This window comes from Sylvia atricapilla, chromosome 2, assembly GCF_009819655.1.
Source record: "Sylvia atricapilla isolate bSylAtr1 chromosome 2, bSylAtr1.pri, whole genome shotgun sequence".
NCBI lineage: Eukaryota > Metazoa > Chordata > Aves > Passeriformes > Sylviidae > Sylvia > Sylvia atricapilla.
The window spans coordinates 75,312,232-75,339,185 of NC_089141.1; the positions used below are offsets into that span (position 1 = coordinate 75,312,232).

The 26,954-nt window shown below is 37.9% G+C and overlaps 1 protein-coding gene across 1 annotated transcript in view; it reads left to right on the forward strand.

Moving 5' to 3' along the window:
• IPO5 (importin 5) overlaps positions 1-19,035 on the forward strand; it is a 42,827-nt gene extending 23,792 nt beyond the window's left edge. Inside the window, exons 11-26 of the mRNA XM_066313462.1 lie at positions 1,594-1,718; positions 1,808-1,897; positions 1,987-2,160; positions 2,388-2,606; positions 3,066-3,149; positions 3,851-3,983; positions 4,077-4,198; positions 4,721-4,817; positions 5,305-5,477; positions 5,915-6,026; positions 6,588-6,643; positions 9,695-9,817; positions 10,396-10,615; positions 13,880-14,108; positions 15,576-15,717; positions 18,319-19,035. Of these exons, the coding sequence (XP_066169559.1) occupies positions 1,594-1,718; positions 1,808-1,897; positions 1,987-2,160; positions 2,388-2,606; positions 3,066-3,149; positions 3,851-3,983; positions 4,077-4,198; positions 4,721-4,817; positions 5,305-5,477; positions 5,915-6,026; positions 6,588-6,643; positions 9,695-9,817; positions 10,396-10,615; positions 13,880-14,108; positions 15,576-15,717; positions 18,319-18,405 (2,186 nt within the window). The 3' untranslated portion in view covers positions 18,406-19,035. The remainder of the gene's footprint in view (positions 1-1,593; positions 1,719-1,807; positions 1,898-1,986; positions 2,161-2,387; positions 2,607-3,065; positions 3,150-3,850; positions 3,984-4,076; positions 4,199-4,720; positions 4,818-5,304; positions 5,478-5,914; positions 6,027-6,587; positions 6,644-9,694; positions 9,818-10,395; positions 10,616-13,879; positions 14,109-15,575; positions 15,718-18,318) is intronic.
• Positions 19,036-26,954: the final 7,919 nt, after the last annotated feature.

The window sequence follows — 26,954 nt, forward strand, 5'->3', positions numbered from 1 at the left end:
GGTACTATTTCTGCCTTTGTGGTTTAAAACCCAGTCTAGAAAAGACTGTTAGCATTTTGGGTATGGAACTCAAGGTAGCACCTGCTGTGTCTGAACACATACAAAATCTGTTTGGAATTAAAGGGGTTTTTTATAAAAAACGTTTTATTAATGAAATGAGCTAACCTGACCCAGTGTTGGTAGCTTCTAGGCTAGCAACTAGCTGATTTTTTAGTACATTCAGAGAAGTGTGCAGTCTAATCACTGAAAGACCTGACTCCTGTGAAGGGGAGATCATGCAGTTCATGCCTGATGCTTGTTTTCTTGTGGGTCAGAGCTATCCATAACCATTAATTCTCTTTGGAGAAGGAAAATGCTAAAGATGTTGTTTGGATTGGAAGCTCTCACTGATAGGGGCTTGGGAGGAAAGATGAAGACACTTTAATTAAAACATTGACAATACTCTCAGAAGTCAATCCCTTCTTTCTTACAAATATTTATTGAAATAATAATTTAAGACTTTGGAGTTTCAGTTGGGTGGCCGGATGGTCCAAAGAAGACTGTGTTTCATTTTGTAGATTCATTAATTTCAAGTTTGGCATGCATGCTAATAGTAATGCAGTGGGAGTCACAAGATGTAGGCTTAACTAGGAACATCTAATGAATTGAATTAGCACAAAATAGGCTTTTCTGTTGTACTTTCTGTCAAGATGATATTTCATTGCATCCTGGTCAGACAGAAGCTTGAGTGTCAGGATTCTACTGCTCTGAACTATGATCTTCTTAATTCCAGGAATGTAATATATTACTAGCAATAATGAAATATTGCGCTATTTTGGGAGATAAGTTCTGTAGCATGCCTTTCCCACAGGTCATGTGGTAAACTTGTTTATTGCTTTAGTTTTCTCTTCTGTAATGCCAGTGATTTCTAGCGCAGAGAAAGATTTTTGTAAAAAACAAATAAAAGAAATTGGAGTTTCTCACATGTTGCTCAATTAGAAAGAGAGAGGGGCATGAAAGATTCACTTCAACAGTACCCAGTACACTGAGAATAAGCTAGTACGACTTGGAGGTGGGGAAAGTTTACACTGTTAGTGGAATGTTACTCTTCTTACAGCCTTGAGAAGACTGCTGAAATGTTTAGTACCAATCATTTATTTGTTTTAAATTCAGATGTTGTTTGAGTCATTAGATCTTTTCCTTGAGGAAGGTAAGGGCTCTTCTGATGATACTAAAACAGAAAAAAGATGGGGGAGAGGGAAATAAGAATACTAAAAATACTGTCCTGATGTTTGCCTGGTCAGCTCATTTAATTAAAATGCAGTTTCCCAGTATTAGTACTATGTACATTGCTTGTATCAGCAGTTAAGAATTCTTTTTCTAGGTCTGGATTTGGCCTGGATTAGACACTCAAATTTTTGTGCATCTCTGGAAGTATGTATGAGGAAAATGGAAAACTATTTAACAAATCAAGTAGATGTATTAACTTTCCTTCCATCTCCTGTTCTCTGCCTCCTTCTGTGTCCCCCAGCCCTTGCAAAGAAAAGGTGATTCGTCTTTGTGGTTCTTGGTAGTTTCCAAAATGAGTAACGCTTGGTTTTCACTCTTCTGTAGCTGACTGGAAGTACAGGCATGCTGGCTTGATGGCACTCTCTGCCATCGGAGAAGGTTGCCACCAACAGATGGAGGGAATTTTAAATGAAATCGTTAATTTTGTTTTGCTGTTCCTTCAGGATCCTGTGAGTATAGTTCTAGTAATTATGTCAAAATGTTTTCATTTCTGCTCTCCCAACTGCTTGTTAACTGTTGGAGGGTAATGCTTTTTCAGCATCCCAGAGTAAGATACGCCGCTTGTAACGCTGTTGGACAAATGGCAACTGACTTTGCACCTGGATTTCAAAAGAAATTTCATGAGAAGGCAAGTAGTAGAGTAGTATGAAAAAAAAAGTGGTAAAATTATGTGCCATTCAGAAGCTTGTTGTCTTAAAAGGAGTATTTCTTTCTCAGGTGATAGGAGCTCTTCTACAAACCATGGAGGATCAAGGCAGCCAGCGTGTTCAAGCCCATGCAGCTGCAGCACTCATAAACTTCACTGAAGATTGTCCCAAGTCACTGCTTATTCCGTATTTGGATAATCTAGTGAAGCATCTTCATTCCATTATGGTGATAAAATTACAAGAGGTATAATACACTGAACAAATTCTTTGATGGAGTATAACCCTGTTATGTGGGCAGAAAAAGTATAGCTGAACAAAGACCTCAGAAATGAGCCAGTATACATATCTGCTGGTGTTGGTCTAAACTGGTGAGAATTAGCATATGTGCAAGAGCAGATTTTTACATTTGGCATTCTTATAAGTAAAATGTTTGCTTTAGAAATATAACACTTTATTCTTCCTCTTTTCAAGTTGATACAGAAAGGCACTAAGCTAGTTCTGGAGCAAGTTGTGACTTCAATTGCATCAGTTGCAGATACTGTAGAGGAGAAGTTTGTTCCCTACTATGATTTATTTATGCCCTCCTTAAAACACATTGTTGAAAATGCTGTTCAGAAGGAATTAAGACTTCTGCGAGGAAAGACTATTGAATGCATCAGTCTAATTGGTCTTGCTGTTGGGAAAGAAAAAGTAAGTTTAGATTTTATATAATAGTCTAAATACATTTTTAAATGTCTTTTTTTGTGGTATTTGCACTAAATTTATATGATCACTTGTTAAACATACAGCTATATTGTTGCTGAATTTCTATGCTTGTCTTTATGTTTCTATTTCTGAGGTGACTGTGTTGCTGCTTAGGTTCACAAATTTGCTGTAGAATCTTATCGTTGCTTAGGTAATTTTCATTACACTGAAAAATGTTGAAAGCAGGATTTTTTTCTTCCTTTGAGATTTTTTTTTTTACCTTAAGAGAAACGACATGGCATCTCATTTAGGCAGTGTCAGGGGCAAAATTTATGCAGTTCAAAGGAAACTTGGTATAGTTTTGTATGTGGATGCCTGAAAAAGTTTAATTTAAGTGAGCATTTAAGTCTCTGAGAAGTAGCATCTTAATCTGCCTTTAAAAACATAGTTGTTTCCTGTATCTAGTTTATGCAGGATGCATCAGATGTAATGCAGCTATTACTGAAGACACAGACAGACTTCAGTGATCTAGAAGATGATGATCCACAGGTATGTTAAAACCGTGTCCTTGTAGCTCATTGGTATTAAAAACATTCCTTGTGTACATGATGTTTCTGGCCCTTCAGGCTAATTGTCCAGCCTGTCTGGACAAAACTTGACATTGAGATGGCCCTAGAATCTTTCACAGAAGCATGGTTAGGAAATGAGACTTCCAGGACCTATATTTGCAGAAGAAATCTGAGCTTGCTGTCACCTTCTTATAAATAGATCAGCAAGACTTGTTAAGCAGCTGTTCTAATGAGCAGAGAGCTATTTTAACTTGTACATTTGAAAACAAATACTCCTCTGAAAACATAGTACTGCACCCTTCTTTCTGCTCTATTTTGCCATTTTCAGGAATGTGGCTTGGTAGTATTGTTTAAACCTGGGAAATATTTCAGAAAAAAACCTTTTTTTAGAACAAGCACTTGCAGTGCAGTCAGGAATCTTACACTGTCATACTTTTACATGTATAGCAACTTTGATCAGATGTGCTGACAAGCTGTTGTTAGACTTGGGATGTCTTTTGAAGATGCATTTTTATGTGGATTGCATGTTGGATTACTTCTTTTTGAAATAAGCTTTATGAACTGCTGACAAATTCTTTTCAGAAGTCGTATTGTGTAATGTATTTCCTTTTTGCATTCCTTTTAAATATGCATTAAAATAAAATGTGGGACATGAAAATTCTGCCTTCTCTTCTCTTTTAGATTTCTTACATGATCTCTGCATGGGCCAGAATGTGTAAAATTCTTGGAAAGGAATTTCAGCAGTACCTCCCTGTTGTCATGGGACCTTTAATGAAGACTGCATCCATTAAACCTGAAGTAGCTCTTTTAGACAGTAGGTTTAAGATGTTGTTTTGCTTGAAAAGTGTACTGAAATGAATAATTTTGTAGCACTTTTAGATTATTTTTCCTCCCCTCTGTATAACAGCGCAAGATATGGAGAATATGAGTGATGATGATGGTTGGGAATTTGTGAACATAGGCGATCAGCAGAGTTTTGGAATTAAAACTGCAGGCCTTGAAGAAAAAGCAACTGCATGCCAAATGCTGGTGAGTAATCAAACAGTTTTGGTGATCTACATGTCTCTGGTCAGTCAAGTCTGAAGCCAAAGTCTGTAACCAAAGTACTCTTTTTTATCTCAGGTGAAAGAGTTTTTTGAGTGATACTGCTTAGTTTAGATTACAGGCACTTAATTGCATGGGGTTTACTCAACTAAAAATACTTTAATTAGTTAGGAGCTTAAAATTTTTACAATGAACAGATGGTTTTCCTTTGGTAGCAAAACTTAAGGAATTGGAAATGTTAAAAAGTAGTACTTTTTTGCAAATATTGCTGTTTTGGAATTTGGTTTGAAAAATACATGCATGCCCTAAGAGTGAGAACTCATGCTGCTATTAGGGTTTCTCAAATTACCACAACTGAGGGGGAAGATAAATGGAATATTAAATGTTTTTTTTTTTTAATTAACTGAAAAAACCTTGCAGTTTTAACAATCTCCCTCTCACCTTTGCATAGTTGAAAAATACAAGTATTTTCCCTTAAAAGAGGCATATCTCTGCTTTATTTTTCAGGTTTGCTACGCAAAAGAGCTAAAAGAAGGATTTGTGGAATACACCGAGCAAGTTGTAAAGCTGATGGTTCCATTGTTGAAGTTCTATTTCCATGACGATATCCTATTAACAAATTCCACTGGGAAAAGGGAAACTTTGAATCAAAATTGTACTTGCTGTTTTCCTAAATGAATTGAAAGTGTTACTGTTAAAATAGTTTGTGACTTTATAGCAGAAATGCTTGAGAATATGCTCTGAGTATAGCAGAGAATGTTGGTTTACACACCATATTTTAGGCAATGTATTCCTAATTTTCCCCTCTAGTTTATTTTAAAAGACAATCAGTAAAAAAAGTGATGTTTGTGTAACCAAGCAGAAGAGAACTTGAGCGGCTTTTCTGTCATGGCCTGAAACAGGCTTGAAGTCTAAACAGCAGACAGCGTAATTTTCCTATGATTTAATCTGTATCTAATTAAGAAATCAAACGTCGGGATTGTAATGAAATAAGCTTTGGGTAGAAAACTAAGAACTTCATTATGGTGATGGGGTCTTAAATTCTAAGCACTTTGTTGGTGTTGATTGCTGTATTTCCTTAATAATGACACGTGTCCGAGTGGCAGCAGCAGAGTCGATGCCTCTCCTTCTCGAATGTGCCAGGGTTCGTGGGCCGGAGTACCTCACACAGATGTGGCACTTCATGTGTGATGCTCTCATCAAAGCCATTGGGACGGAGCCAGAGTCTGATGTCCTCTCAGAAATAATGCATTCTTTTGCAAAGGTAATGTTCTTACTGATTTCATGCCATTACTGTTTGTAGCTTTTTGAAATAAGAATGGATACGTTTGGTGTTCCTTTAAATGGCTTAAATAAATGCAAGGCTTCCTCTACAGGAAATTTGTTGTGACTATAAATGTTACTATAGCTAATGGAAAATGTTGTATTTTGTTTTGCAAGAATACCAAAGTATTAACCTAAAAACAGTTACCAAATTTTTTCGTTTTTATCACGAGCCAGTGAAATGACAGGTATGAAATGTATACTGGTACTATGCCTTACTTTTATAATTTGGGCATTGATTACAGTATGACTGTTCTTCTAAGATTATTCCTGGTAGTGATCCAGAGCATGTATTAATATGCTTTGTGAGCTTAGACTTCATTAAGACTGCTCGTGTTACATTTTCAAGCTGAAAAACTGGTTGTTTTATTTTACAAGTGCATTGAGGTAATGGGAGATGGATGCCTTAACAACGAACACTTTGAAGAACTTGGAGGAATACTGAAAGAAAAACTAGAAGAGCACTTTAAAAATCAAGAATTAAGACAGGGTAAGTTGACACAAATCCTGTTAACATGTGATGTGGCTGTTCTTTAAAGCAGAATTTCTAATTATTCCTGGACACAGAGGAAGTGTTTAGATTTCATTGATTTATATATTTACGTAAAGTAATTGAATTCATGAGTTGTATTTGTAAGCTCTTGGACGATGAAGATGGCATCATTGTCAGCAATACTGTACTTTAATCAAAAGTTAACAGACAGGTTTACTTGAAAGACAGTGCACATCCATGGTGTTATCATAATTTCCATGGGTTTTTTTCATCTGAAGTCTTTGCAGTTTTCTCAAAGCAGTAGTAGTTTCTTGTTTCTAAGCACTTCTCTTGTCTTTGTGGACAAGCTGGTGTGTTTGTTTCCATTTCATGTGCATCTTTATACATTCTTTGAATGAACCGTTTTTTGAAGTTTCTTAAAAATGGAAAATTCCTGTTGCATCTTCAGCTACTGTTTGCTGTTTTGTAAACTTCTTTCTGCATATTTTTTCCCTTTCACAGGCTTCTTACGCACTTATAGAACGGTAGTGGTTTAATTTTTTTTTTTTTTAAATTTAGTGAAAAGACAAGATGAAGACTATGATGAACAAGTTGAAGAGTCACTACAAGATGAAGTAAGTTAGTTTGAAGAGTTTTTTTACTCATCAAGCACCAGGATGGAAATACTGCACAAATACACTTTCTAGTTATTTAGGGCATAGTGCATCCTCAGAATTATTTCTTCATAGAAGAATCTTGTTAGCACAGTCCTTCAAAACTTTCAGTAAGGAATGGGTAACACTACATTTGTGAACTAGAAAATATGAAAGGTTTCCTTGTCTGATACGCCAAAGTAAGAAATTCAGGGTATAGCTTTTTATTTTCTTCATCTGCTCAAACAATTCTTGGATGACATCAACACTGATAGAGATTTGACAGCAGACTATTTAATTACAAAATAAGCCGAGTTGGAAGGCAACCACAAGGATCATTGACTCCAGGACCTGCGCCTGCACAGGGCATCCCAAGAATCACACCATGTGCCTGAGAGCATTGTCCAAATACTTTGTGAGCTCTGTCAGGCTGGTGCTATGACCACTTCCCTGGGAAGCCTGTTCCAGTGCCCAACCACCCTCTGGCTGAAGAGCCTTTTTCTAATATCCAACCAAAACCTTTCCTGACACAACTTGAGGTCATTCCTTTTGGTCCTGTCACCGGTCACCACAGAGAAGAAATCGGTGCCTGCCCCTCCTCTTCCCCCAGAGAGGAAGTTGTAACTACAATGAGGTTGTCCCTTGGGTCTAGCCTTGCCGACTTGCTTTTTCTTTGAGCCTTGGGTGACTCTTAACCTCTGATCTGGCCTCTATACCTCTGATGCCAAGACATCTGGTGTGTCATGTCAGGAGCCTGTCTCAAAGAGAATAGCTGAAAAACAGTATCAGAAAAGGACAGGGGGATAAACGGCTGCCATCATGTGTTTGCTTATGAGAGAATATCAAAGTGACTATTTAACTAACACTAGGTACACTAGGGTACCAAAGTGAGATAGTAATTTAAAGTGGAGGTGATGGTAGACAAGATACAATAATTTTATTAAATTATTATTAGTATGGAGAGAGAGAGAGAGAGAGTGAGTAATAATGAACAACTGCTGCTTATAACATGAGACAAAGGATGCTCAGTAAATTTAAGCATTTTTTGCTGCACAATGCAGGTATGAAGCTTGATCACATGAGTTTAACCTCTATGCAGACTCCAGAAATCATACACTCATATGTAAATACTGTCTTAAATATCAGTGTGGTTCTTGAGCCTCTTTTTAGGCTTTTTAGAATTAGGCCAGCATTCAAGAGGATAGATTTTTGTTGCCTCGAAGACCCTTTTATTTCCTGTGTGTCACTCTGCTGAGAGAAAATGTAAGGAGGCAGCAGTTTCGGAAAAGCTGAGTCCCTATGCTGCAACAGAGTTGCAAGGCATTTTTTAAAATGTTCTAATGTTTGATGATTTTTCTTTAAAGTCTGGAGAAAGACTTGTCTGCATTATGCTGTGAAAGGAGGGGTGGGATGAGGACTTGCCATATGAACAGAATTAACAAATGAGTAACATTTGGATATACACCTTTGGTCTCAAGAGTATGTTTATGTAGCCCTTACCTCAGGGCAGCAGAAATATAAAAAGCATGGAAGTCATGAAAGTAACTCAAACAGCAGTTTCAGATCCAGCCCTCACTTCAGCAATAACTAAACTGCTGATTTGGTAGAGAGCAGAAGGTATACACCAAGCAAGAGTAACACTCTCTTCCTCAGTCGTCTGTTATTAGCTATTGGTCAACAGGCAGTACCAGACTAGGTGGATCCTGTGGTGTGCTGCAGCAGTTCTCTACCTCTTAATGTCGCTGTGTGCATGTTCCAGGGTTCCTGCTTGAGTTGTGCCTTGACAATGCAGAAGTTGGCTTGCTAGGAAGGGTTTAAATATCCAGTTGTTTGAATATCCAGGGAAGGTGCCTGTTGCACAATAGTTACTAGTTTGTCACCAGAAGGTGAGAAAGGTGACAGTCGCTAGGGACCAGACACTAGCTGTACTGTTTTCCCTGTCTGTTAAACTATAAACTGGTTAAAAGGACCATACTGAGTACAACAGAAGTTGCTATAAAATAGAGCTTTCCAGCATAAGTGTGTCCAGGGAATAATCCTCACCTGTAGATATAACTTGAGTTTATAGCTCTGAGGTAAGGCTCTTTATTAGACCAGTTTGATGTATAAACTGGGCAAGGTGAAAAATTAATTTAAACAACAAGAGGAAAATTTTTGCCACAATCTTTATCACAAAGGCAGTTATCCATGTACATTTCCATAAAAGCTTTTTCTATCTGTAAGGTACAGAAGATGAAAAAGGCCTTCTGTAAAGGGAACCCATTGAAGCAGTAAATTTGCACAAGACAGTTTTGTCTTGATCTGATTCTTTTGTCCCTGAAACAAACCTGCAGGTCCTAGGCAACTGAGTTCTAGCAATCCTCTTAGATTTTTAAGAAGGTTGAAATGAAGGACTCCTGGAACTACCAGTCAGTCAGTCGGTCTCACTCTGTGCCCAGTATGATCATTGAACACATTTTCCTGACAGTGTGGAAGACAGGGAAGTGATTAGAGACAGCTGATATAGCTTCCAAAATGCAAATTGTGCCTGATTAATTCAGTGGGTTCTGTGATGGAGTGACTGTATTGATGGAGTAAGGAAGAGCAACTGATGTCACCTTGTCTTGATTTCTGGAAGGCCTTTAAGAGGGTCCCACACAACATTCTTTGCACCAATTTGAACAAGTGATGTCCCTTGAGACACTGGAACATTTTGCCTAGAGAAGGGTGTGGATGCCCCCTTCCTGGAATGATCTGGGCCAGGCTGGATGGAACTCTGAGCAACCTGGTTTAATGGGAAGTGTCTCTGCCCATGGCAGGGGCTTTGGAACTAGATGATTTTTAAGGTGCCTTACAACCTAAACCATTTTGTTATTCTATCATTCTGCAATTAGACAAAGAATTGAAAATTAGTGAACTTGAAAAAAATTTGATTTACAAAAAAAGTCATAAACCAACTTCATTCCATTAGTTTAGATACCTTAGCACTTTATGGGAGTTCCACTCCCTTAAAGATTTCTAGTCTTCATGTGAATTGTATCCTTTTCCTTTCAGGATGACAGTGATGTTTATATTTTGACTAAAGTATCGGACATTTTGCACTCAATATTCAGTAGTTACAAGGAGAAGGTACTGCCATGGTTTGAAAGGTTACTTCCACTAATTGTCAACCTAATTGTAAGTACTTTTTTTTGCTTTAACTTAAATTTAGAGGGGTTTTTTTCTGATGCCTTAATATGCCTTCCATGCTGAAGTCTTAGAGAACTTGGTAGATAGAATGTAGCAATTACTGTTTTACAAATAGAGGTTTATTCTAGATCAAGGATGAAGTTGTTACCCTGTGCTTTTTGAGCAGGGTCGCTGCTGTGCTACTTAAAATCTATGTTGCAAGACCTAGGATCATTGACACACACAGTCGTTTTGAGAAATTAAATTTCCTTGAGATTGTCCAGTATCTCAAAAATGGATTTCAAGAGGATGGACAAAAAGGCGTTGTGAACTTGTGGGGAAAATTTGAGACCGATATATGTAATGGAGTGTGAAATAGAGGTGCAAAGATAGACACCTGGATCTTGTTTTGTTCATGGCATTGCTGGAACGATCACTACTGCAAATTATATGGTTTTAGGATTGAATTCAATCCATGAAGATTTTAATAAAACTGTTAGACCACTGTTCCCGTGGTCGTTGTTGATATAATCCTTGGCTGCACAATGATTTCAAGGCATCTCAGCTGTTGGGTGTTTGTGCCGCAGTGTCCGCATCGGCCGTGGCCGGACCGGCAGTGGGGACTGTGCATTTTTGACGATGTGGTGGAGCACTGCAGCCCCGCCTCCTTCAAGTATGCCGAGTACTTCCTGAGGCCCATGCTGGAGTCGGTGTGTGACAGCAGCCCCGAGGTGCGGCAGGCGGCTGCCTACGGCGTGGGAGTCATCGCGCAGTTCGGCGGGGACAGCTACCGGCCCGTCTGCCCAGGTACAGATGGAAACTCTGAGTGCGGGGCTTGGGGGGAGGAAGTCAAAAAGGCTCACCTTTTGGTTGCTGAGGTCTCTTCCACTTGGCAGTGAAAGGGTGGCCAGTATTACCTGTGTCATAGACTGGTGATGGATTGATACCTGAGTTCCTCAGGCTTTTATTGTTCTGCTTGGTAACATTTCAGTTGCAGCACTGACTGCTTAGCAAACTTGATTTACATATTCTTTTTTAAAATATGATCTGGTATGCAAATGTTAATTTCATAAAAACCATCATTTTGATACACAGCTGTCTCATAGACACGTTCTACTAATATTGATGTAGTTACGTATTAATGCAAAAGCCTTTGGATGTCTGGAAAAACTACACAAGAGACGCATATGACGGAATAGCCTAGAATATGACTTATGTGGCTTTCTGATTATATAAAAAGGATTTTTATATAATTTCTGTAAAGTGAGACATGAAATTAGTGTGAGTACTTATCAGAAACACTGTCTCCTTTCTTTCTGAATGTTTCAAATTTCTTTGAAACTTCAAATTCATCTTAAAGAAATTGTCTGCTTGTAATCTTCTTGCCAGTCACCAAAGTTAATTTTGCACACTAAGTAGCACCTCTTATCAAAGATTTTCCTTTTTTTTAAAAAAATGCTATTTAGTCATCTAAGTGTGAATTTAAAATATGTATTTCTCATTAATATTAAATGAAAGCTGAATTAGATGATGTAAGAAAGTAAGAATCATCTAATAGAGATTAACACAATTCTTGCCTACATCAATCAGGGCCGTAATTTTCATTGTTAATGTAAATTAACTTACATGATAACAATCAGGATAAGGTGTCTTTTTTAAAAAGAAAAGAAAAAGAAGTGTGGGAAACCTTACAATGAATCATTAAGAGCATGAAAATTTAGAATTGTCTAGACAGTTGTGATTCTGAAATTTTTTGAGCTTTTTAGCATCTGTTGAAGTCTCACTTTATTTTTCATTAATTACACTTTATCTTACTCCACTTAAAACTTTGTAATATCTTTGAACCTTCTCTTTGTATTTGGATAAGTAATCCTTGATTATGCCCAGACACTTGGCTTCTCCTTAAGTTGAATTTTAGGTAAAATAAATTTTCAGCTTTACACCATACTGTTTATTAGCAGACACCTCAAAAGTATTCTAAATCCTACTGTGCATACATGAATGAATTTTGTGATTTATTTTAATAGATGAAGATATGCTGTGATTAGAAACAAAATAAATCCATGACATTAGACATTACTTACCCTACAGGTTTTCCTATGTCTCTGAAAAACATCATGTTTGTGAGCTTTTATTTGAAACTTATTTCTTTACTGGTTGATACATAGCACTGGCATATTCTTTTGTATGTTTGAAAAGTATGTAAATACTCTTCAGAAAAATCAGCGGTATTGATATGAGCATTTTTGGCAGTCAGTTAAACTCTAAGAATATAGCAAGAACTTGTAAATGGCATGTCAGCTACGCTGATGAAACAAACATCACTAAAACCAGGTTTCATAAAGAGCACAGAAATAATATGAAAAGCAAACCTACAGCAAGTCAAGTCACTTTCTAAACGGGGATACAAGGTTAGAATTGATGCAGCTGGCAAGGTTGCTTCTGTTATGTTGGTGGAAGAATATAATCAGCTGTTTTCTGTGAAAATTGTATCTATCAACTGCATGGATGTCTTCCTAAATCACATTAGTGGACTCAAAACTGGGTGGTGCCAGATGTAAGAGCAGTCAGTCCTTGGAAAAAAGCTTAACATTATAGAAGATGGGTATTCTATTGTCAAAAGGCTTTTTTAAGGTTTATCTAACACAATATCTATGTGAGAATGGATCTGTTTTATAGACAAGATGAAAATTTGTCTGGTAGGCTGTAGGGAGAAAATTATGCTGATTAATTTTGATGCCATCCTAATTTTACAGTTGCAAGGCCACACATACCTACAGAGTCATCCATTATTATTAGTGAGTGAGATACAGATGGGATGAGATTTAGCTTCAGCAGCCATGAAAACCTGAGGTATAAAATGCAGGTTCAGTTGTCCTAGACATTGTAGACCCCTCTGAAACAAACTCTGCTTTGGAGAATAGTCCAGCATAATTATCCTGCATTCAGTACATCAGCTAGTGGGTCTGATGTTTGTGTAGTTCTGTAATGTTTAACAATTTCTCCATAGCTGCTTAATTCTTCAAAAATCTAATGCAGTGGAGTTAATATAGAAAGTGTGATTGTGTATTCTTTACTGCAAAGCTTCTACTTACTCATCAAAATTTAGAAGTGTGAGATCTCACTCTTCTTCAGTAATTAGAGTTATTTTGAAGTGTGCTTTCTGCAGAATTCCACAACTTGCTTACTGTGCTGATAGAGAAGATTACAGCTTTAGCATTTTATTTTTAGCAGAAGAACACAAGAACAATTGTTCCTGCTTGCATGTAGTGTGCTTGGAAGTCTTCATGGACACTAGTAGCTAAAAATATGATAATAATGTTCATTTAGAAGTGTGTGTGGAGTTGTGCACATGACTGTCAAAAAAATACAATTGCTGTTAACCTAGGAAGAAAACTGGCATTTTTCCTCCACTGGAAAACATTTCCTTTCCTTGATTTTTATGATCTAAACTATGCCAAGTTGATTCACGAGGTGAGATTACTCCTGCGAGCTTTTCCTAGAGCACCTTTTAGTGGTGGGAAGTGTGTATGTGTACATCCATACATATTTATATATATAGATGTGCCCACTAGCAATAGATGCACAGCGGGCATACACTGAGGATGTGCACTGTTATTCACATTAAATGAATGAGTGACATTCACAGTGAATGTCACTGTATCAGTGCTTTTCCTCCTCCTGTGTTTATAGAACATATTTGATTAAACAGATAATGCTTGCTATCTATAGTGTCTTGCATGTTTTAGATTGCATAGCTCCAGTTGAGAGACATGGGAATATTATTTTCTTCTGAACTTCTAAAGCAAATTCAAACTTTTCTAGTAGCTGTTTTCTCTGTTTCCTTGCAGAGCTTTATTTATTTTATTTATCTGTTTGGTTTTCATATGGTAATTATTGAGCAGAGAAGAACCTAGAAGCAGTGGAACATTTGAATGACTGGATTATAGTGCTTGAAACACAAAAAATCCTAGTTTTAATACATACAGTTGTCTCAAGTAGAAATTGTGATGTTAATAAAGTATAGCATGATTGTGCATTAAACTTTATTCTTGTGTTTTTAACAATTAGAGGCACTTCCATTGCTGGTGAGAGTCATTCAGTCGCCAGATGCCAAAGCCAAAGAGAATGTCAATGCAACAGAAAACTGCATTTCAGCAATAGGAAAGATAATGAAATTCAAGCCTGACTGTATAAATGTTGAAGAAGTCCTTCCACACTGGTTATCATGGCTTCCACTTCATGAAGACAAAGAAGAAGCTGTTCATACTTTCAATTATCTGTGTGACTTACTTGAGAGGTAAGGCAAAGTCTTCACATAATGCAGAAAGTAAGCATGTTTGTGTGCTCTTTCCTAGCAGTCTATTTTTCAAAACCGAGAAACTATGAGGTTAATCAACATATGGTTTAGAGAAGATAATTTGAAATGTCAGAACTGAGCCTTCCCTGATGTTATTGCTGCTTTTTTAAACAGTTACTGTTCTTGTCCTAAAGAGTGTCCATATGGCTGGAATAAAATCCTGGCTGCTTTCTCTGTCTATAATGGGGAAAGGATCTGCAGAAAACTTGTACAGAAAATTTCAGGAAAAGTTTTCGATACTCTGCTTACTTATCAGGACCAGTAACTGATCAGGTCTTTTCTCTTAAAAGCAGCACACATGCTCTTGCAGCCTTCTTTTAAGTCCTTTTTCACCTTTTTGCTTCCCAACAAAGTGAAGTCTGAAGTATGGAAAAATTTATTGTACAGTGCTATCTCCCTTAATAATTATTTCAATTATTATTGAAAGCATCTTACCCACAGTTTACTCTTTGGATTTGTGCTCCCTCCTGTAGGTAAATTCAGGGAAAAAAGTAAACAGTTATTCCAGTGTGGTGCACTTCGTAGATGAGTGAAAGAATGTAGCCTCTGAGGTGTTATGTAGTAAGCACATTCTGGCTGGCACTGTAGTACATCTTCTGGAGAAAAATATAAAGGAAGTAACTTAGATTTCTTACAGTCTTTTCTATTTTGTGAATATCTTGTATCCCTTTATTTAGGCAGAATCTCAAAATGGCAACTGCGGTCTCTAGATTGATTATAGAACAATTGTGTAGATACACAATGCTGCCAGGTGTGCATGTAAATAGGAACACAGAAACTGAGAATTGCAGTACCAGCACACCTCTGTACCCAGCTCTGGGCAGGTGGCTCAGCCTGGCTACCTGCTTCTCTGCCAGTCTTACATCCACAGCCTCTGCATTCCAGCACTGGTACGTGGCAGGGCTGGAAGTAGATCATGTGTTCCACACAGATTCCTGATTGCTAATACTCCTCCAGGCCAGCATTTGGCTGGGAAAGAGGGAGCAGAACTGCTTGCTTGCTGTGTCATGGAGAGTGCTGGCAGAGCTGAAGTTACCAGCACTCCTGATGCCAGTAACACAGCGTCCTGGGAGGCACAGAGAGAGGAGTAAGGCCTTTTAGGCAGGGTATTTCTGTCACACTATTTACAGTTCCATCTGCATGGAACTCAGCCATTCTGTGAAGTTCAGAACTTCTTCCTGATAAAGTTTAGGCTGAGTAAAGAATCAGCTGGTTAAATATTAACAGAAGGGGGAACATGCTGTCAGCAGGCAACAAAGCTGTGCATACTTATTCAGCTGTGTGAAAATTTAATCTAAATAAGCAGCTTTGGAATAAGCTCATTCAAAATCACTTCACTTGCGTGTAAAGTGTTTAGATTATTTTAAAATAAACATCAGTTCATTTGCAATGTATCTTTTGTAACAGCAATAACCCAGTTGTCCTCGGTCCCAACAATTCCAACCTTCCCAGAATACTTGGTATAATTGCGGATGGTGAAATCCATGAAGCTATCAAACGCGAAGATCCATGTATCAAGCGGCTGGCTAACGTTGTTCGCCAAGTGCAGGTAAATAAATGCTGGCTTAAGTAGAAAGGGAACATTTAGAATCTATTTGCAGAAGGAACTGAACTGTTAAACCAGTTTTGAGAGCCTTATCTCCTTACAGAATAATGGTTCAACCAGTGGTCTTGGAGATCCTTGAATGTTCCTTGGATGATTAGTGATAAAACTTGGTGACATTTGCACTTGAATAAAATAACTATGGCTAGCTTTGATGCAGTGACATGGTTAATGTGCAGGCCAGTATTAGTTTTTTGTGAGGATTTTTTCTGAGTCAGAAATTAGAATCTAGAGAAATATCTGCATGTCCTTTTATCAGTGAACTGTAGTGCAGGATTTGATCCAACATGTGGTCCTTGTAAGGGTCGCCAGCATCCTGTGGTGACTTTCTAGGACAGCAGCAGCTTGGGTTCTTTTTAAAGAATGAGTGCAAAGCACAAGTTATTTTAACAACTGCCCTTTTCAATCCAGTACTAATATAGGTGGCTGTTCAATGTTTTCCCTGCCTTTGGGGAACTGCCTTAAGGTTCACTTCCTTTATGCCATAATGAGTCACTTACTGATGATTAAGTGGGGGTCCAGGTACTTAAACAGTGCTTCTCTACAGTGCTGTAAGTCATAGTGTTCATAGTGCAGATCTGCTCCAGTGCCAAATGTTGGGTAGATGTAGTACTAATGAGAGAAAGGAGTGTGCCTGGTAAGCATCTCACTCATAAAAAAGCATGGAGGATTTTGAGCAGCAGATCTTCAATTATTTGCCTTTCTATCTGACCTGCTTTGGCAAAATTCATGTTCAAGAATTTTAGGAACACCTGATACTGGGAAGGATTCACGTGTATGAGCGTATCAGCTTGAGAGATCCATTTTTGTCTGCTAAAAAAAGTTGTTACAATTCTGCAGGCATAAAGAGAAGGAAATTGAGCCAAGTTTCAAAGTGAAAGTAGTGTAAGTGATTGCTCTAGATTCTGCCTGCCAGGTACAAATCCTTGCTGTTACTACTTAAAGTCTGGGAATGGACCCTTTGTATTAGGTATTGTATTAGGTTTACCTAACCCATTTGTTCACTTTATCTCAAAGCATCAAGGTTTAATTTTTTAATAATACTGTGGCACATACATGTGTAGATTAATTGTGGACAGCAATGTCTGGTTTTGGCCAGGATTGACAGGAGCATTAACATGAGACAAGACCTTCAGCATTGGCTGAATGATTTACCTTCAGATCAAGGAGGAAAAAAAAACCTTAAAAATAATGTCTTTTAAAAAATACAGTTTTAGCACAGTATTACCAATCCTATTCCTCTTCACACATAGTATTTTGACTTTAGTTAAGCTATAAGACTTTTATACTCTTACTGACTGTAAGAGTTTTATACTATGATAGGAATTTTAAAGGTTGTATAGTTGCTATCAAGCTCTTGCTTCCCAGATTCCAGGAGACTTTTTTTTTTTAATTATCTCAGTAAATTGTTTCACTGTCAGTGTCTGACATGAGCAACATGTCATTATTGGAACCGAATATAAACGTCTTTGTTTAGGTATTGTCAAGCCAGAAATATTTCAGTGTAAAGTATCAATTTAAATGTGCATCAGAAATGCTGAAAGAGTACATTTAATTCTGCAATATTTCATCCTACACAGAGTCTAAAATGCCTAATGGTATTTAAAACTAAACCCACAAACCCACATTTGAGAGCATTTGGGTTTGAATTTTTTGAATCCATTTTTATATTTTTTTTAACTTTTTAAATTTTGAGAAAAGGGCATTATAATTGAACTGAATGTAAAATATACTAAATATAAACTTTTTTAAAAAATTCACTTAAATTATACTGTTATTGCAAAAGCAAATCTAAACTCAGTCACGTGGAATTTTTGTCCCTGTCATTGTCCTAAAGAAAGCAGGGTGCCAATTGCTTCCAGTTTCTATTGATAAGTGAATAAATACTTTTTCCTCAATCTTGATTAATATTCAGCTCTTTCTGGTGCCATCAGAACAGTCCTAACTGGTGGTGACTCTAAAAGCTAATGTCTTGGCTGAGCGCTGTGGTAGCACAGATGAAGGATTTACGTTTACCCGGACAGATGCTGTGCAGTTCTCTCTGGGAAGTAATTGACCTTTCCTTTCACTGGAGGGCCACGCCCTGTGTTGGCAGCAGAATTTTGCACACCAACATGTAGCACATCATGCTGTAATCCCAGTGCTCACCTTGAAGCTCTGAGTATGTTACTGCTGCACCAGTGCTCAAAACACTCATGTAGAAGAGGCATGGTTCAGTTTTGCCTGAGCATTGATCTTTAAACTTCAGTGCAAAACGAGCAAATGGCTTAGGCTGTGGTTAACACACGGATGTCATTTGTCAAGCCACACAGTTGTTACAGAGTTCCCAGGAGTTCCAAATCAATTACTCTGCTGCTGTTCAGCCTTTTGAAGCATCTCAAGTTGAACCTGTGTAGCACTGTGTATCACTGAAGATTTTGGTATCTTTGGCGTGTATATTACAGGAATAAGCTGAGTGAATGTTGAGCTTTGTAAACATAGCAAAGTTTAGGATGTGCCTTGGACACTTTCAGCCTGCATAAAGGTGATTTCTCATTTTTTTTCTAGACATCCGGAGGACTGTGGACAGAATGCATATCACAGCTCAATGCAGATCAACAGGCAGCCATACAGGAGCTCCTGAACTCTGCTTGAAGGGCCTTAATTATCATCTGCAAGAAAACTAACTCCAAATAAACGTTTACCCTATTGTTTAGGTTTCTTTTGTTTCTTTTCTGAGTAAAACCAGAACTGTAGTGCGTGTAGGTCATTCTTCTGCAACCTACAGGCAGTGGCAGCCAGAAGAAGCATTCTTTCAGAACGGTGTTTAAATCGGTTTCTATCCCACAACATGAAAGAAGTTTCCTGTAAACCCTACAGTAGCACTGAAGAGTATTTTTCTAACGGTATCAGCCATCCATACGATGGTGAAAGGGAAACAAGTTGAATTTTCTCATTAGACATAAGACCTTCAGCAGTAGATGTACGTTATAACAGATAAACGTTTCTCTACATCTAGTGTTAATTGTATTAATTGGAGTGTGAGTCTTTGTAGGGTAGAAAGTGTCCTTCTGCCCAACAAGGTAGTAGATCAAAAGATTGAAAACTGAAGACACACATCGAGCATGAAGACCTCATTGATCGCACTTTCGATTCCCAAAAACAACTTGTACAGTGACTCAATGAGGAAAGCTGTTCAGCTTCCAGCCCTTGAATGTGAAGTCTCTTTGGCATGTCTGACAGTATCTCATTCACTCCTCAATAAATGACATTGAAACACAAGAAGCTTGTGTAGAAGTTCAGTGATGTGTGGTTCTTTTAATTTACTCTTGTGAAAACATGAAAATAACAAGCTATACAAGTCACGATTTTATATTTGAAACTTTGTATATTGTTGCCTATTACAGATTTTATGCTTTTTTGTTTCTTGACTTTTTAACAAATTTTTCACCTGAGTGTGTAGAATGGAAACTTAATGGCATTCCTTGTGTGACAGTAAATATACAAATCTTGACTTTAAAATGTTTTTCATGTTCAGATGCAATTGCATTTCTTAACTTATAAAATGTAGTGTTGTTCCAGCTGCAAATGTGCAACGTGATCTGGTAGGCAGCAAACCTGTTGTAGTAGCCTGTGTTTCGTTTAAAACAATCATGCATTTGACAGCCTGACCTGAAAGAATCAAAAAAACCTCAGGTCTTTCTGGTACTTTGAGAGCAATACGTCATCTACCAGCAAACATAGGCACAGAGTATCTGATTTCTAACAAAGGTGAGTGACGTTTTTCCACTCTGTTACTTCAAAGCTGTTAATACATGCATTGATCTTTAAAAACTTAAGTTCTTGCTGAAGTGTTCTTCAAGTTGATCCCAATTGTCTCTTGGAACAGATTTTTTCACAAGGAGGGTGTAAGTTTTCTTCCTTTATAAGAAGAAAAGGTAGAATTTTACATGTAATAAATGCCTCTCATACTAAAGAATAAACTTAGTTTTGCCTTTGAAAGTGTTTCAGAAAAGAAAATAGCAAATGAGTTGTCCCAAAACCAGCCCAAACCAAAACGTTTGTGAGACAAACTGCCTTAACCATAGAACTTGACAATGTAGTTTGTTTAGAGGCAGCTGAAACAGTGCAACAAAGTACTGTTCCAATTTTCATTTTGTTCAGTATTGGTAATCTCTTATTTACAGAAATTCAAGCATTCATGCATCTGGAAGATGAATGCTAAGGATTAGATACCAGTACTGTGAGAGAACTAGTAAGTCATGTCAGTTAGCTCAAGCACTGGTCCTAACATTAACAATTTTGCTATACTCTATCCATCATCTTCTTTGTGGGGTTTGGTTTTTTAGGTATTTGTTATTTCAATTTCTCCACAGTCTAAAACATGTAAATTTTTCTCTGCAGCAGACTTTTTGTACTTTTTCTTAAATCTTAGAATTTTTTCCCCTTTCTTTGGACTATGTGGTGAGAATTGTAGCACATTTGGCATTTCCCAGAAACAGTGTCAGCTTTGGCTCTCTGTAACATAAGCAGCATTTGAATTGCTCTCCTAATGGACCAGCTGTAATCCTCTTGCCTTCCTTTCAGTCACTGAAAGGAAGTAACTGAGAACATATAGAACCAGGAGATGGGGTTGCTCTGTGTGGCAGAGCCAGCATAGAGCAACTTTATGCAGTTGCTTTTACCTTGTTAATTTTTTTATCAAAGCAAAGGGCACTGAGTGAATCACTGTCAGCCTGACAGGTAGCTTGGTTCCACATCCCAACTGGAGATCTATTCTTACCTGTCCACACTAAACTTGTCAGGGTTAATCCAAAAGCTTCTGTGGCATTTTCTCAATTTGCACAAGCTTTAAAAACAATGCTCCCTTTCTACTTATTTAAAAGTTGTCTTGATCAATAATCTTGGCTTTTCTGGATCCTTAATACAGAATTTTTAAGCAGTCAATCGTTCCTATTCTTCATTGCACTTAAGGACTGTTGCCCAAAGAAAGTAGTAGAACAGTAACTTTATCTGCAGCAATCTAAAAATGAAGTGTCATCTTTATGAAGGCGCCAAAGTAATCTAAAATTGTAGTACTGATACGGGAAAGGTAGTTTTGATTCAACCATTTTTCCTCAGATGGTATATGGGTATAACTCAAATCTTGCTTTAACAAACTGCTCAGCTATTGTGTGGGTTGAGAGATGTAGCGTAAAGAGCACTGCAAGCAATAGCAGTGTTCCACTTTGCCTGAACAAAGAGGTACCAAATCCACCCTAGACATCCATGCAAAAGTGCTCTAAGTTGCATTCAGTGACAAAGCACAACTAGAGAACACCATGCAAGTGTTCCAGTACTGGAGTTCCATTAGCCTGTTTAATAAGCGAATGATGGTAACTAGCATTACCACTGGTTTGAAAAGTAGCTCATCTCCCTGAAGTGTGGGTGAGTTCCCATGTAAATGGGTTTCCATCACCCATTCTTACTGTTCTGAAGGTGAAGCTATTTGCTTTGTGTTTGCAGTTCTGGGTTGCTCATGACAGATAATGCTGCAGATGAATATAGAGTCTCCTTTACCTGGCTTTGTCTACAAGATCCCCCAGAGAATCCTGTGCAAAATCTGTGTAAGAAAGTGACTTGTAGCCTTCCTTCTTGCAACATGGGCTTTGTGTACTGCTGAGGCATTCTGTCATTGCTTTTTCCTTGCAGAGACTTCAAAGTGTTGCTGAGTGCAAGGGCTGGTATTCCCCAGCATAGAACAGTTGTTGTTATGCCAAATGTTGTCTGTTCTCTACACATCTAGATCTGTCAGTCTCATGTATGGAGTACATGCATGAGAGTAAGACGTGTTGCACAGATGGAATTTTTGATGAAATAAAGATTGAAGGAAGGTGAATTTCCTATTGCCTCTGTGTATGCTTGTCTGTATTGGCTATGCAGCTGCCTCAGGCTCTTGAACTGGAGCTTTGTTTTTGCCTTAGTGATATCTGTAGGGGTACACACATACACTGAGTCTTCAAAATACAATGAGGGTGCTATTAAAAGTAATATAAAAGTCAAGTACTTGCCACCGCATGTTATCTCAACTTCTAAGTATTTTGTTGGCCATCTTTGTGGAGGAGCCTTAGCCTTTGCTATTCAATCATTTGGTTTGCTCTTCCTTTGCTACCTTAGACAATACTACTTTCTTTTATAGGGCTCAATGGTACCTTAAATTCTAAGAGATCCATTTGTTGTCTTCCAAGAAGCAATAAACAGGATCTAAGTGTCTGTCTAGTTAGTACAGGTCCTTCCCCTTCTTGGTTATCATGAAGATGTTTGTGTTGCTTCAAGGAAGAACATCTGTCAGGAAAACTTAACCTCTGTTGATACTTGGAGGTATGGGCTCAATAACTGAATAAAAGTCATGAGATTTGTTCAGGAACATTGAACAGCATCTTCTCTGATGCTGTAAGGAGGAATGGAGGCCTCCTCAGAACATGGAAGCTGTGTTTCCTTTCTTTGAATGCTAAATGCTAACGTCAGCCACAGTACAGTTATTCCAGTAGAAATCTGGGTCTGTCTCTTGAGTTTTTGACCACTTTTGTGTATCAGTATTTGCTTTTCAAAAGTAGTATCTTTTTCTTGACAGCCAACTAGACCTAAATGTTTGGTCTTTACATTTGTCACAGGTTCACAGATAGTGCTCACTGAATTGACTCTCTAATTACATGGTAGAGAAGCCACATCACCTCTCAGCTCTTTTGAGTCTATTTAGGAAATCAGCATGGGAGTGGCAGCCTGGGATATCTCCTCCTGATGAGCAAACAAATGATGCTCAGTGCAATTGCTCACCACCTGCTGAGTGATTCCAGACCCACCTTCCCAAACCCAGATCAGCCACCCTTCCATATAATACACTGGGCATGGCATTCTGTGGTGTGGGATATCCCTTTGGTTAGTTTGGATCACCTGTCCTAGCTACGGTCCCTCCCAGTTTCTTTTGTGTACCTCTTCATTGGCAGAGCATGGGACAAAGAGGGGGGAAAAGACCTTGACTTAGGATAAACACAACTTGACAAAAACCAAAACATCAGTGTGTTATCAACAACATTCTCATTCCAAATCCAAAACACAGCACTGTAACAGCTACCGAGAAGAAATTTACACTGCCCTAGCTGAAACTAGGACATCCTGCAAGTCTGGAGTTAGTGTGAAATTCATTTCTTTGGTTTGGAGATAAGGAATTGCAGTTTCTGCTGTGGGGAGACCATTTCTACAACCTCTGCTACAGATAATTTCCTATCATTCCAGTTCAGAGCAGTGATAATCTTGCTGTGCTTTTTTGGGAAGGAAAGGTAGGACCTAGGAGGTACAAGATTTTGCTTTATCACTCCAAAGGCTGCCCATGACCTCAGTTTGGGTGCAAGGAATTTTTGTGGCTGCTAAACCATGAAATCAGAATGCCTTTTGGGTTTAGTGTTGGCACACTAGGCTTAAGAATAACTTGTGTTGATGTAACACTAGATGCAGACAGGTACATGTAGTGGAATTTCACTTAAGGAGATTTTTTGGGTTTTTCAGGGTTTATTTTTTTTGGTTGTTTGGTTGGGTTTTGGTTTTGGTGATGGTTTTGTTTTTTTTTTTTTTTTTTTTTTTTTTTTTTTTGTGGTTTTTGATTTTTTGTTTGTTTGGGGTTTTGTGGAGGTTTGTTTGTTTGGTGGGGTTTTTGTGTGTGTTCTTGCTAGGAGAAGAGGCTCAAAGCTCCCTTGAGGCACCAGATAGGCCATGCTCATTGATGGAATGGAATTTTCTTCCAGAAGAGTGGGAAGGGTACATGTTGGCAGAATTTCCTCAAGGGACCACTACCCAGGAGTATATAGTGAAGTATTCCCAACTTAATGGTGACTGATGAGAATTACAAGTTTAACTTCAGTCAGTTTTGCCCTGCAGGTTGTTACTTGTCTCTCATTTTGCCAACACCATTGCCACTGCTTGCTACCTACTGCAGAAGGCCAGTGTCTTCTGATGGTGGGTTACAAGCAAAAAAGAAAGGGGATATTTCTTCAACTTACTATTTCTGCACTAAATGTATGGCTGCTTTTTTTCCTATGAAGCAACAGAAGGTTTTATTTTAAATATATCTGAAGTACAATTTTTCATGTAATATGTGCTATGTTGTTAACATATGTGTAACATATGTGTAATATGTTAACAAAATGCTGTTCCTTAATAACTGCACAGGGCTATTTTGTGTCTGGTGGTGATAAGATTTGCTGTAAATTAATCAAAAGTGTTAATATTCAATTAATATACTGTCTTAAAACCCCATGCTAATCTTTCAACCAAAAACAAGGTTTGGAATAAAACTCATATTTTGGATTCAGATCAGTGAGAAATAATGTAACACAGGATATTGAACCAGGAAAGCTAACTTTGCCTATATTACTTGAACTGAATTGTGCAACATCACCATTTTTAAATACCTATGAATAAAAGTCCAAGAGACATGTTTTACTGTGAAGTTTTGTCTGTTTAGAGAGTTGGTATCCCTGGAAAACAAACAAACCAAAAGAAACTTCAAGCCCCCCAAAACTGCCAATTTTTGTCAGTTAGTGCAAAGAAGCATGTGGATGCAGTGGTTGTATTTCAGCTGTTCTGTGCTGCAGCTAAAGCTGGTTCTGGCCAGTAGATGGAGATGAAAGAAAACAAAGAGAAAGTGAAGTGTTCAAATCAGTACAGGTTTAGCCAGGTCTTCTCCCTATCCCTGTTTCTCCCTTCATTAAAGACTGTGACTAAAGTATGTGCCCATAGATAAATGCCTCGTAAAAAGAGACAGCCATAGCAACTTTCTCCTTGCAGCTACAAAGCCGAACTGTGTTTAGAACCTGCCACCTCTCCTCATCCTCAGGAAAAGGAGGAAATGAGTTCCATTTGGGATGCCTGTCAGTCTCTGGGAGCAAGTGAAAAGGAATGGCAGCTCTGCAGGTAAGCTCCTGAGGCTCTGTATTAACACCAAGAAGTGTGGACTCCTGTCCTTAAAACTAAAAAAAAAGTAAAAGCTTAAAGGCATAGCTGGAAATGACAGTGTGGTGAGAAAACACATTTCAAGTGCAAAGCTAAGGAGGGGTAACTGGTAAAGAAATTATGTTAAATTTTAGGAGACGATCTTCATCTGCCATTGTTGCTATTTAAAATACGGCCACATAGTATTTATTATCACCGGGGGGAAAACAAACAAACAAAACACCTCCTCAACCTCCAAGCTGCTGGAATTGGACCCATCATTCTTATGCCTGATCTCCAAACTAAACTCTGAGTGGTTGCAGGACGGACAGAAAGAGGGGAGTAGGTAAATCAGGAACAATTCACTGTTTCTCATAACACAAGACTGCCCAAATAAAGTATTTTAAATAGGATGTTTAAAACAAACAATTTTTTTTCATACCCTGTAATTTTTAAGGGATGTGTCTGGAAGTCAAAAATAGATTATTAAAACAAATTATTAAAGGGTGTGTGAATGGTTAATAAGCAAGGTGCTCCTGAGGAAACTACTTGCTCAAGAAGTCCATAAATCATTGGCTGTCAAAAGCTGGGAGAGTAGGCTAGGAAAATTATTACTCTACCTTTGTCCCATTTGTTGTTTTCTTTCCCTAAAGCTCCATTACTCCATCTTCTGTTAGACACCCAGTTCTCTGATCAGGCTTCACACAGCCCTTTGTATACACCCTCCTCTACAGCACTCCTCACCCCTCACTGATTTTGTTTATACAGATCAAAAATCAGTGTCTTTCCATGGGGCTTTGGGAGACATAAATAGTAGTTCACCCAGCTCATACAGGATCAACTAGAGCAGGAATCACTTTGTATAAAACACATCTCAGTGCTAATATTCATGGAGACACTTGCTCTGGGGCCTGAGAAAGAAACAAAAAGTGTTTTCTTACCTTGACACTGTTACATGAGATTCTAAATAAAAGACAAAAGAGAAATCTACAATTAAGTACAAACATAATAAAATATCTATCCTTTACTGTCTGCACCATTTTGAAGGAGATAATGGATTTTTTTGTGTGTGTATTCAAATATGGCAGATCTGAAATGCTAAATATTTGTAGCTTACACAAAGGATCAAAGTGCAGTAGAAAGTAAGGCATGTGGTGAGACTCTCTGGCTTTCCCTAGTAGAAGATTAAACCATTTTAATATTTGGGCAGTTTTATGAGAACTGCAGCTCCTTTGTTACTGATCTGCCTCTTTAGGATGAGAGATGACAGCAGGAAACAGGGATTAAGATTTCTTCTCCAGTGCCAGAGGGAGATGTGGCACAGAACAGATGTGTGATACCCAATGTTGTTATCAACTGCAGAGAAGATGTGGAGGGAACAAATTAAACAGGCAGGGCTAAAGCAATTGGAAATATCAAAGAAAAGACTGCATTTCAGAATTCAAAATCATAAGATAATAGGCAGCACTTCTTTTAAAATAAAGAACCAGTTAAATTTAGAATGGGCTGTTATTACAATTCCTGGTGCTTTAATAGAGTTCCTGGGAACTGTTCTGGTTAAGCCTGTCCCATTTCAGCAGAGTGAACTCAATCCAATTCTACATTAAGCTTATGTCCATTTTGAAATCTAGTATTTTAAAAAAATTATATTTGTTGGGGTGTTTTTGTTTTTGGTTGGTTTTTTTGGTTTTTTTTTTGTTTTGTTTTGTTTTTTGGTTTTTTGGGTTTTTGTTTTGGTTTTTTTTTTGGTTTGTTTTTTTTTTTTTTTTTTGGTTCACTTGCAAATACCAAATAGTCACCAGAGAAAACCAAGATATTTTTAAAGGACAATTGTATCCTAAAGATTACTGATAAACCAAAAGTGATTGCTTTCTGTATTTCATTGACAGAGTAAACCATGAATCTCATGTTTAAAATATTTACAGAGTGGAAAACTGCACAATAAACTGGAATACTATGCAATACCAAAATGCTGAGGGGAATGAGACATACATGGCATGCAGACCACTAACTGAGAAAACAGGAAACCACACTAGTACTGACACACATAAGGGAATTTTTTCTCTTAAGTAGGGTGAGAAAATTATCTGATTTGAAATAGTGGGAATGGATTTTGACTGATTCTATTAGGTGGAAAAAAACAGGTATGGGAAAAACTCATACCCTCTGTGCCTCCAACCTGCATCTCAGAAAACGAAGATGCTGTAAACAAAAACTTTTCTATGTCTGTCTTCAGC